General features: G+C 38.5%; 1 protein-coding gene across 2 annotated transcripts in view; it reads left to right on the top strand.

Moving 5' to 3' along the window:
- Window positions 1-5,021: 5,021 nt before the first annotated feature.
- LOC128016105 (histone deacetylase 4) overlaps window positions 5,022-12,826 on the top strand; it is a 53,980-nt gene continuing 46,175 nt past the window's right edge. The window contains exons 1-2 of one of the 2 annotated variants that reach the window (XM_052600496.1): window positions 5,082-5,237; window positions 7,053-7,165. In XM_052600496.1, the coding sequence (XP_052456456.1) occupies window positions 7,144-7,165 (22 nt within the window). In that variant the 5' untranslated portion in view covers window positions 5,082-5,237; window positions 7,053-7,143. Of the gene's footprint in view, window positions 5,238-7,052; window positions 7,166-12,826 lie in introns of both variants that reach the window. The other variant, XM_052600495.1, reaches the window with a different exon arrangement.

The following is a 12,826-nucleotide window of genomic DNA, read 5'->3' as shown; positions in this document are numbered from 1 at the left end:
CCTTGTCTCAGAGGAGCACCAGGACAAGACCACAGGAAACAGACGATTCTTCTGCACAATCTGACTTTGCTGCAGTCTGGAATTGAACTACTGGTTTCGTCTGGTCAGAGGAGAACTGGCCCCAACTGAGCCTGGTTTCTCCCAAGGTTTTTTTCTCCATTCTGTCACCGATGGAGTTTCGGTTCCTTGCCGCTGTCACCTCTGGCTTGCTTAGTTGGGGTCACTTCATCTACAGCGATATCATTGACTTGATTGCAAATAAATGACACAGACACTATTTAAACTGAACAGAGATGACATCACTGAATTCAATGATGAACTGCCTTTAACTATCATTTTGCATTATTGACACACTGTTTTCCTAATGAATGTTGTTCAGTGCTTTGACGCAATGTATTTTGTTTAAAGCACTATATAAATAAAGGTGATTGATTGATTGATTATATATATATATATATATATATATATATATATATATATATATATATATATATATATAATAGACTATATTACATATTACAATATAATATAATGTTGTGCATCTGTCAGGCCCACTAAAGGCTCGTCAGTAGATCACACGTGCGATGAAGTGAACTAACCCTGGAACAGAAGTTGCTATGGTTACTTACATACCCTGAACCTAACCTCTCTAATCCGATACGTCACATAACCTGCTTTTTGGACTACCAAGACACTCATTCACAATCACATCGATGCATGATTACCATTAAAATTAATAATATATCAATCCCAACACATGCTTGTTTGCACATAATGTAAGACAGTCAAGACAAACTGCTTTATGTTTTAGAAAACATTTCCATTATTTATATGAAACATGAAAAGCGAACAAAAGGCATTAAATTAGACTTCCAGACATGTTATATAACTTGTGCTCAAAGGTTCATAAAGAGAAGTATAAATCCTCTGTTACTATGGAAACCATAATCCGAACCAGATTCTGTCTGTTACTGGACTGACATGAAGCATAAACCGTGGGCCGTTCTCCTAAACATCACCTGGCTCCATCTGGACCATCATTACTTAATTTACCAAGACTACAGAGAATACAAATATTCTTAGACTACAACATGAATTATTCAAGTACTTCATGGTTTTAAAAGCTATTGCAATAAACCCCTCAAATTAAAGAAACCCCCTTGATTATAAGTATAAAATAAAGTTATAAATTAAAATAACTCGGGGTGTTTGTTGCTGCTGTTCCACGACTTCCTTTTCCTTCAGATTTTAAATTCACACTCATTCTTACAAAACAATAACTCATTCAAGTCTGGCATACTACACAGTTAACGTGAAACTTTCCCAAGAATTTAAACTAATCTAATACATAATTGTTACGATAGACAAGAATCCACTTCTCTCTGCACAAAATTCAGATGTTCAGATGAAAGGGTTTGGCTGTTGGGTAATGTTGGGAATTGTAATTTTTTGCTCTGTGCCAACTGTACAAATCCATGTTCATTCTTAATGTGGGTGTCTACGATCTGGAATCAAATAATAGAACTGAAAATGTTGCATTATTTAATTTGAACGCCACAAAAAAGGGAGTGTGGTGATGAGTGGAAATGATCCAAACGTTCTGCTCTGAATCATATGCTCAATCTGCTGAAGAAATGTCACGATGAGCGCTGAACTAATGTGTTGCTCCATGCAGAAGAGATCATTTAATACAGAACCAAGGGTTAAGAGAAATCATGAAATCAAATTTGTATTTTTCTCTTAGAAGACTCAACTGGTTGATAGAGGTTAAGATCACACAAATATAACCATCTGAAAGAGGACCAGCTGCAACCGACCAAAAGGATCTGAGTGATTTTTAAAGGCTCTCCATGACATTCATCTGATTTCTCTGATTGGTTACCGTTAGATCAATGTAGGATCTACTGTAGCCCAACTGAAGAGTAAACGCTGTTCTGATCAACTACCACTCGACTTTTATGCTGAAATGAGTAGAGTTAGTATAAAATACAAGACAGACTTGAATAAATCAATACAGCACATTCTGCAGAGTTTATCTTTGATGTTATTTCCTGTGTGTGTTCTTGCTCGTGGGGTTGATGAGAATGATAGAATGTTAAATTATATTTTGTTACACAAACATCAAAGATGTGTCTAATATTGCTTAAGCGAAGCATTACAGCTGAGGGACCGCATGAGATCTGTGTAGAAGAGATCGCTCTTTTGTCCTGATATGTTGAGCGTACTTGTTTCGTGAAACACACTAATGTCCTTGGCCTTACAGAATGGATATGTGGCTTACTATATTAGCTTAATCAATGACATTAGAAATCTTGAGTGCACATGTATTCAGTGATGGATATTAATAACACTAACATCTACGGATGGAGCTTTGGTTCCTTGCTTCTGTTGAGTTTCTGGCACCATGTTGAACTGAACTGGATGATGACATCAATGAACTGACTTTAACTGATACATCTTACATTATCAGCACACAATTTTCCTGTTTAACACTGGTTTAAAGCTGCTTTGGCACATTCATTATTGTATAAAGAACACTCGAATCACAGTCCTTTGAATGTTGTTGTAGTCTGATGTCAAGAGTCACTTGTTTTGTTAAGAATGAAGAAGAAAATTGCTAAAATCTGTCACTCTTATTTGCTTTGTTGTATTGCCTCAAATAAACATGTCAAGTGAAAGACTTAAAATACACAGTCTGTTCCATCAGAAAGAGGACTGTATGATATTGTAATGTTTTGGATTCATGTATACAGTGTTCCCTGATCAAAAGAGTTTGTGAATCACAGACACATGAAGGACAACATCAGAGAACCTGTGATTGTCTGTCAAAGCAAGTCATTGAAAACTGATAACATACAAGAGTTAGAGATGAACAACATTCACTTATTAGCCGTTAGCGACACCACTGTTCGCACGCACTCACGTAAAACAGACGTCGTCTGGTGTGTTATTAACAGAGGCGTAGGTTTGATTTTGAGATTGGTGGGGACATTCCCGGAAGCTGAGGATTCAGGAAATGAATAGTATAACAAATAATGACAAGGAGGCAGTTTGGCTGACTTATTAACTTTACTCCGCTTATAGTGTAATGCAATAATTAATTATGTAATGTTACAGGTAACAAATAATGACAAGAAAGCCGTTTAACATACTTATTAACTTTACTCTGCTTATAGTGTAATGCAATAACTAATTCTGTAATGTTACAGGTAACAAATAATGACAAGGAGGCAGTTTGACAGAGACTTAACTTCACTTAACTTTGTGTCTACTGTCTTGTTCCGAATCCTTACTATTTGAAGTAGCCAAACACATGTCTACGTCTGTCATTAACAGAAATGAACTGTTGGCATATTTGTTTTACATCAACTTTGTCCAGTTTGTCCTGGTGGACATGGCACACAGCAATACTGTTAAGTCTCACTTGTGCCATTGTTGATCTGAGCCATGTTTTCAGTCTCCTAAGAGCACTGAAACTTCTTTCAGCCTCAGCTGATGAGACTGGGATGACTAAAAGCAGCCTGACAAGGGTTTCAACTTGATCAAACAAGCCTCTCACTTCAATAGCCATTCCTCTCATGATATTAGCCACTTCAGTACTTGATTTGAAAGTATTTTTAGTCCGAAACATGGCTAATTGGACTTTTAGATTATCCCTATTCAGTTCTGGATAGTGATCAACAATGTCATTTACTTTTCCAGTCAGTAGAATTTCCTCTAGCTTCTGCAAGACATCTAAATCTGGTTGGTTGAAGAACCTGTCCTGAAGCTGGGCATCAACACAATCTATCATTTTTAGAGAAATCTTAGAAAAAAAATGTTTTACAATTGCCGATGACTCTACCCTTTAGCAATTGAGAAAATATTTTAAATGACTTACTTGTATTTGTTTTAAAGTAGCTCCTAATATCTAACTTTCTTTTTTTAGCTGCCATCCTGACTCAGCACATCAAAAAAAAAAAAGCCTAATTGACAAACACATTTGTTTCACTATATTAGTAAGCTCAGGACATTGCAGACTTCCACTTTTTTATCAAGTTCAAAATTCATATTTTACACAACCCTTACAGAAACTTGTGCAAAACACTAGACTTAAATAGAAACATGATTTGTCAGATTTATAAATCTTTTTAAATAGCAAATATAAAATAGTTGTCATGATCTTTTAGTGTAAGTGCCCATCACAAAGTGTACACACACACACACGCACACATTTTTTGTACTGTACAAACTGTGTAAAAAAAAGTCTACACGAACCCTACCCATCACAGAAAACTTTTTTGCATTTTCAAAAACATCAGTTAGATAATTTATAAGCTGTTTTCCTCATGTGAATAAAAAAATCCTTGTCCCCATAAGTATTTCAAATATTGCCATCGTTGTGGGGCATTTTACCCCCACAAGGGTTTACCAGGACATACAGAGACAGAGACAGACAGACACACACACACACACACACACACACACAAAACACCCAACCCCACACACACACAGTTTGGGTTGGCTACTTATCCCGCGATTGTCATACATTGAAAAAAAACTGCACTGTCCCAGAATCAATATTTGACGCGATTTGTCCCGTATTTTGGTTCACATAGCTGTTGTTTTCTTTCTCCCTCACTTACCGCATCTAGGTTTCGGAGGAATTTTGCCGCTTATCACAACCGAATTAAGCTACAGCCTCTCACAAGTTAGAAAGAAAAAGCACAGCCAATCGGATTAGCGATGTGGGTTCGCGAGGCGGGACTTCTACGAGATCACCAATTGTTGTGTACCAGGAATTGCGCTTTTTTCACAGAACGCTCTTGTAAGAGTGGTTTTATATATAAATATATTTTAATTTATATATAAAATTTGTTTTATATAAATATATATATTTAAAAAATCTAAATTATTGCAAGGGACAAATCAGTGGTCATTGGATATTGGTAGGGACACGTCCCTAGCGTCCCTACTAAATTCTACGCCCCTGGTTATTAACAGATAATTCTGGAGCACAAGCTAAAGAAACACTTTATTGATCATCACTATCCGCGTGCCCGTCAGGATTGACGTCATCGCGCGTGTGGCGCGTGGATGTTCCCGCCTCTCGTTCAGTCCCGCCACACGTGATTCCCGAATCAAAAATCCAGTATGGCGGAATCTGTCAGACGGCGCTTCTGTGGCTTTTGCGCATTCCGGGCGAATTCAGATGTGTGCCGTTGATCCCGCGAGCGTCCCACGTCTGCCGCGATCAGGTGAGCGAACGAGCGAGCGATCCGCGTCACGAGCTCCGCGCGCGGCGGTTTGTTGTTATTATGCTCGTCTTCAGCAGCTTCCTTCAATGATGCTCGAAGAGATTTACCTTCACATGTGAGAAAAACCTCTTCAGTGGAGATCAGCTGCGCGTAACGGTTAACCTGAAACCAGCTTTAACTAGTATTGTGTGATTATTGTGTTTAACCGAGCGACGGCCAATGATGCGAAGCGACTCGAGATGGGCGGTTAGACCGCTTTTTGTGAATGAGGTTGAGAAAGGATTGCCGTGACACACACACACACACACACACACACACACACACACACACCCCCAGATACACACACTGATGTTCAGCATTACAGTTGGTGGTCGTTGCTTGACAACTGGAACAGAAACTAACAGATAACTTACCTTTAAAATTGCAATCAAAACAAAGCTCCACCTCATGTTTAGTACACTGCTCTGAGTTATCTTCTATTTGAATTCTTATTTGTTCAGGAATTGATTCAGGAGATGGCATATGGTGTTTTATTATCTGTTTAGGCTCCAGTCTTTAGCTTGAGGGACAATGGAAGCCCCAGAGTGAACATAATGGCCACATGGGAATCACCCCCCCCACACACACACACAGACTGTCAAAGAAGGTTAGCATACATGCCACCAACCCCCCCGTCTAGTGAGGTCAGAGACCCGTTTCAGGAGAGAAATGACCTGATGGGCCAGAAGACCCTGAGATCACGCTTCTGTCGTGCGAAAGAGAGTCTTTCATTTCACGAACATCACAGGATTCCACTGACAGAACATAAGATATATTGGTGATCATCAGTTGTAGAGTAGTTGAGTTACTAAAAATGATTGAGATAAAGCGTAAGACCTGGTCTTCTGTAAAAACGCTGTGTACAAATTGAATAACCCACACACTCCATGTCCTCATCCACGTGGGGTAGTGTTGTTAGGGTTAGGGTTGTAATAACATGTCCACAATAACAGGCCTATATGAACAAAAAACTGACTTTGTGTAAATAAATATTGTCCTTTGTTGGAAAGTCCCTACTGATCGTGTGTGTGCCTGAGTGTGTGTGAGTGTGTGTGTGTTCTTGTTTTTGTGTCATATCAGGACACAACTCTGTATAATGACATGGGTATGACACAGGTATTACAAGGAGATTTTTTGAGAAAGTAAAAATGCACAAAGTTTCCTGTGAGGGTTAGGGTTAGGTGTAGGGTTGGTGAAGGGCCATAGAATATACAGTTTGTACAGAATAAAAACCATTACACCTATGGGATGAACACACTTTACACAAAAACAAACATGTGTGTGTGTGTGTGTGTGTGCATGTTTGAACTGAGGAAGTTAGCCCTGCTGTTTTCTTTCCCACTGGTAAATGTTGTTGTTGTATATCTGCTCAATAATGTGTCCATGTGAAAGGTCTCTTCTGAAGATAAATGAAGGTAAAGTCCATGAGTTGCATTTGATGCAGTGTTTGATCTGAATGCATGGGAGGGCTTTGCCAGCACTGTCTGATGCTGTGTAACTGCTAATCTTTACTAATCTAAAGCTAACTGCTTTACAGAAATGCGTGTGTCTATATTATAAAGCAGAAGTGAATGTGTACAAGTAATCTTGATATCACAAATGAACAGTTCGATGTAATAGAATCTTACAGTTAGCTAACATTAATTTCAGACAGAAGCTCATTAAAGCGATTATTACGAGTGTGATCATATTGATTACAATATAGAGAAATGTTATGTTTTTATGAGAAATCTCTGTAATAAGAGCTTTAGTTACTGGATCTCTGTTTTCTAACAGCTGCTGGATCTGTCGAGACGAGGAGCAGGAAACGCTGTTTTGCTGGAGCTGTATCTGAAGTTTAGAGAAGGCATCAGCTGCTCCAGACATCATGACTTCTCCGAGTCACTCAGGTGCGTCTCGTTGGGTGTTGTATGATTATGATTTTCTGCTTGTAGGTGTAGTGCGTTTGGTTCTTCTGCTTGACACATGCAGTGTGTAATGAGATCTAACAGCTGATGGAGAGACTTACAACGGTTGTGAAAGCTTCTTGACTGATGCAAGCAGACGATCTGTGTTTGTGTTTGAGTTTCATCTTCTCGCCTGAGCCTCAGTAATCCAGGATTCGTTTAATGATGTAATAGGTTTTTTAATCAGTCAGTGCTGTTCACACCGGAGGGATCTCAAGTAGGTTAGTGTCTAAGATTACTTATTCGTCTTGCTAATAAACGTTCTACACATCTTATTTATTTGGTTATATATTATACATGTTTACTTAGCCTATTTCCAGTTTGGTATACATATTTTAACTTTATGTAAGCTATTTGTTATTTTATATTTGGCATAGCCTGCCCTATAGCATGGTGTATTTTTATTTTTATTTACATTTACATTTATTCATTTAGCTGACGCTTATATCCAAAGTGACTTACAATTGCTATATATGTCAGAGGTCAGAGGTCGCACGCCCTGGAGCAACTAGGGGTTAAGTGTCTTGCTCAGGGACACATTGGTGTCTCACAGTGGATTCGAACCCGGGTCTCTCACACCAAAGGCATGTGATTTGTCCACTGCGCCAACACTACCCCATATTTGCTTTGTTAATAACATTTCTGTTTTATATACAGGCTAAAGTGAGTTTGACATTGTATTTTGTTGTTGCATTCTGGCAATTGATGCCAAACCTCCGCTGATTTGATTTAAGCTATTTAAAAGTGAAGGAAAGCAGGGGAAAGAGAGAACCCCCCCCCCCACGGTGATACGGTATTTATGAGCTTTTTATGAATTAATGAATACTTTTATCAATTAAATGTCACAATGTTTTCTTTCCATCGTCCAATGTTTATTTCTCTTTTTTTCTTCTCTGTTCATAATTATTATTATTTTTTTCTTGGTAACACGTTTAACAGGAATAGCTTTGCTTCTTGACATTTAATTTACATAACAGCTGCATTCAGGCCCTTAAGATCCTGTATAGAAGACATTTAATGAATTGCATAATGTTTATAATTTCTCTCATACGTCATTGAGCGTGTGATCATCAGACTGTGTGTGGTTCAGCGTGGTGATGACGGACCGTGAGCTGATGAAATGTGACGGGTGTAACTGTGGTGCTCTGATTGTGTTGTATTATGAGTCCCGTTCCTCCTGCTCGCTCCTTCGATCCGTCTCTCATGTTTATATTCATCAGAGTGCTCTCTTCAGGACTGCAGCAGCTTAACTCGCTGCTATTTATAGATCCGCACAGATTCTGCTTGTGCGCCGAACAAACAAATGTGCTGATTGTTTCTGTCCCTCCAGAAGACTGCAAATCCCCCCCAATCCACCCATCTGACTCCCCACATACAGAACTACAGGCTCTCTGTGGCGGAACCAAACAAATGAACGCTTCCCAGCGTCTGAGCCTCGTTTTCAGATCCTGCATGAAAGCATGCTGGTTTTAATTGCAATCAGTCCAGACGAACAGGAGACTGAAGCAAGCCAGCGGGTGTGCCGTCCGGCGAGAGAGGAACAGATACTGGATGTTCTGCCAACATCTGACCGCTCCAATTACAGCCTACACAGAACCCTCACTGCCATCACACCTTTTGACATTTCAGGCATTTGTCTTTGTCCATTCTGGACACTGATGTGAAGATCCTAATGATGCTGCGTCTAATTAAGGTTATGATGTGATATGTTTCCAGTTTTACATTTCTCATTGTGTTTTCATGTCTCTCAATGGCTTCTGGCCGCTGAAGCGTTGCACGTACATGTGATCATCGTGTTCTTGTACACGTCCAGTTATCACTTTCACAAACAGCTCAGGGAGGTTAAAGATGCTGCATCGATTATTATTATAAGTGCGGCAAACAATAGTTATGAAATACTTAAAATTCACACAAACATTTTCATACATTTTATTGGTGCTGTTGCACTGTGTTACTGTAGAAAAAAAACTATATTTCATAAGATTTGTTGTTTATATTGTGATTTTTGTGGTGTTTATTAGGGCTGAGCGATATATAAAAAAATATATATCCCGATATTGTAAAAATGTTTACGATATTCAATATATATCTCTATGCATTTGCATTTAAATAATTATAAATATTATGCCAATTTAAAAAAAAAAATTTTTTTAGATTGAACAGCTAATTTAAGCAGTTAAAAGAAAATCTAGACCAAGTGATAACTTACTGCTTTTTAATTAAATAAAAACGTATATGTAACTGAAGTAGTGCAAAACAAGTACAGAAAGCACATTCTGTCTACTGCTTTTACTACATTCAATTCACAATGGTGATTTTTTTTTTTTTTTTTTTTTTGAATTTTTTTAGTTAAGAACAGTCTGTGAACTATCTGCGGTTTTGAGAGAAGCTCTGTGGCATGAAACTATGTTCTTACTGACACTAAAAACCCTCTTAGATGGGGAGCTAGTTGCTGAAGCACACATATATATATGAACAACGCTTTCATTAGATGCTAAACTCCAGCTTGTTAGTGTTTTCAGATCATGGTCAGCGATGCTGAGGAGTGAGAATGTGCGTTTATTTAAAATAAGCAAACAGAAGCGGGCAGAAATGTATCCCTGTAACAGCGAAGCTCTGATTGGGGGATTTAAACTCTTGTTATCTGGCAACCGCTCTCATGAACGCTCTTGTAGAAGAGGAGTGTAGAGCAGTTCGGCGCGTTCTTTTGGGAAACTATGCTTGAATTAGAAATATTCAATACTCCCGATATTTTCTAATTTTACCTTGTCGTCCAAATTATTCTGATATTATCGCTAATATTGGACACATTGGCCCTAGTGTTGATTGATATCTTTGAGGAGGCTCTGCTGTGTATAATGTGTGCTGATGAACAGGATGGTATTTCTAAAGCTGATGGACGTTCTGTTCCTTATCCTTTTTGAAGGGCAGGAAAGGCTTGTTAAGGTTCATCTGATTATTAGTTGACTAGAAAGCTATCCCCTTTGACAGAATGTGAACTTCACAGATGCTAAATCTGGATCTGACCCAGATCAGATGGGATGTTCTCATATATCACCACCATTAATGTCACTGCTGTGTGTTTTTCCAGGAACTTTTTAATCCTGTTATGTATAACTAAAGTAACATATATAACACAAAAAGTTTCTTCTCGTTTCATTATTTTCAAGAGCAAAATCTGCTTATGGTGTCTCTCTGTGACCATGCTTTAATATAGCAAAACATTTCCCAAATGAAATGGCTTCTAAAAATGTTATAGCAAATGAGTCGTGTTCATAAGTGGCATGAGAGGTTTAGCGTCTCTGTGTGTGCCGTCTTCATTACAAAGTGTGGAGCGGTGCCAAAGGCCTGATGGATGGACTCTGAGCTCAGAATGCATGCTGGCCTTTGGATGGATATTTGGGAAGTAGATGGATGTTGGCCGCTGCCTTCTGCTCTCAGAAGTGTAAAGCCTTCGCCAGAAGCGAATCAAGACTGTGTGAGACATCATGGTTTTACTCTCTTATTCTAGCATGCTAACGGATGCCAGTTGAGTTAAAGCTCTTGTATGATTAAAATAAAACATTTATTTGCCTTTTCACATGAACTTGGTCCGTCGTACTCTTGAACAGAGTGTTGCAGTGATGTCATTGCAGATGTTTGTGAATTATGAGAGAGAGACATACTTTACAGATTGGTTGAAGGGTTAGGGTTAATGTTAGCTTAATGAGTTCTGTAGCCTTTTTTATTGTATATCTCTTTGTCTCCAGTCTATAAGCTAGTTTTTGTTGGTCAGAAAAATAGTGGGTTAAACTTAAACTCTTAACAGAGAACATAGTCTGATTGTTTGTTTGACATATAATGTTTAAGTGTCAAGGAAGCCGTCAGCATTTGTGAGCTCTGTTTCTTTAAGTCATATCAGCTGGATTTGCCAACGGTGACAATTTAACAAAGAGCTGAGAAGCCCAGACCTAACATTTTGACTAAACGCATATTAGCATTAAGGTAGTGTTTCTGTTTATCACATAGGTAGCATCCGGACGTAAGGCCATCTACAATACTTTCCCTACCAGCAAACATTATTTATTGTTGCAGTCAAAGCCTTTGGTTGAAATGATGTTGCTGTGGACAAAAGCAGCTCTCAGTAGATGGCTGAATGTTTGTTTTGGGAATTGCTTTTTTGCATGTCACTTGGGAAACACTGCTCTGTTCTGCAATCATTTTCATGACTACAACAAGCCTGACATGTAGTTTTATTGTCTTGTGGTTTTCTAAAGGTACTTTGCTCCATGAAACCGAGCTCAGGTTTCATACCTGTTGCTCAATGGGGTGATGCCTAACCACAGCTGTCTTATCAAGTTAGTAGTCCAACACATTGGCATGCAAACTGATCCATTTATGCATCTTAGTTTAAATAACCACAGCAGATCAGTTTCACGTATCAATTTCTGGCTATGCGTGTTCCTCGTTCAAGCTTAAACATTATATTTCCCATGCAAATCACAAGTCCACAAGTGTTTTTAGTGTTCTCGCCATTTCTGTATGGTCTTTAGCAGCTTTTGGAAATTATTGGGCTGGGGCTTCACCTCAGATGGAAATTACACTCAATTCTTGAATAATGTTCTAAACTTTTTTTTTTTTTTTAATCTTAGATTAATGGAGCTGTGGCTCCCCTCAGCCCCACATTGTGTCTCTCTTCAGATTCATTGTTTTGATGTAGTTGTTCCTCAGCAGAGGGGTTTCCAGCTGAGGCTCCTGGAACCGCTTTCACCACACTTTGGTGCTATTTGGGTGAAGGGTGAGATCTGTCTGTGGTTATGGACTTCTTCAGCTGCTCATTCTGCTCATTGTGTTTGGACTGATTGAAGATGTTTTCTTGTGTTGACCATCAGGCTGACTGGAAATTCTATGTCTACTTGAAAGAAATTCTGCCTATATAACCCATGTGTTTTGTAATGCTTTACAATGATATATGTCACAAATCTTGCACAGTCATTTACCATGTTTAAAATGAATATCATGCAGGGGTGGGCGCTATTCCAGTATGAAAGTGACTACCAGTATTATGTTGTTCCATGATATGGATTTTGCTATACAGTTTTTATCAAATTTAGCATTTATATAATTTTGTTCAATTTGGTACGCTTTGCAAATTTGAACAAAAACCACTATAAAGAGTCAAGGCTGAATGTTTTTGTCCTCTGTGTGCAGCACAGTACTACACAGGCATTAGTAATCAAACACATAGAGCATTGTAACAGACCAAACTAATCAAACACAAATCACCTGCTCCAGTGGTTCCCAAACTGAGGGATAGTGAGGGAAAATTAAGAAAGGGGGGTGAAAACTTTTGGAAGGTAAACTGTACTTTATTTGTGTTTCAGGAAGCATACAAGTATCTTCTGTTGCTTATGAAGGGCAGAACTAAATGGAAAAAATATATATTTCAACGGAAATTTTTTTTTGGGCCATCTTCATCGTGTTCAACTCTTAATGCATCTTGTTTCCTTCTTGAGCATCAGTGAACGTTTGAACCTTTTTTAATAGTTGTGTTTGAGTCCCTTAATTGTCCTCAGTCCTAAATACTGACTGGAAATCCTCACAGATAACATTTTTCTCTAAGAA

The sequence above is a fragment of the Carassius gibelio genome, chromosome A6 (assembly GCF_023724105.1).
Source record: "Carassius gibelio isolate Cgi1373 ecotype wild population from Czech Republic chromosome A6, carGib1.2-hapl.c, whole genome shotgun sequence".
Taxonomy (NCBI): Eukaryota; Metazoa; Chordata; class Actinopteri; order Cypriniformes; family Cyprinidae; genus Carassius; species Carassius gibelio.
The sequence above is the reverse complement of the archived record's forward strand: the minus strand, read 5'-3'. Positions and strand labels throughout refer to the sequence as shown.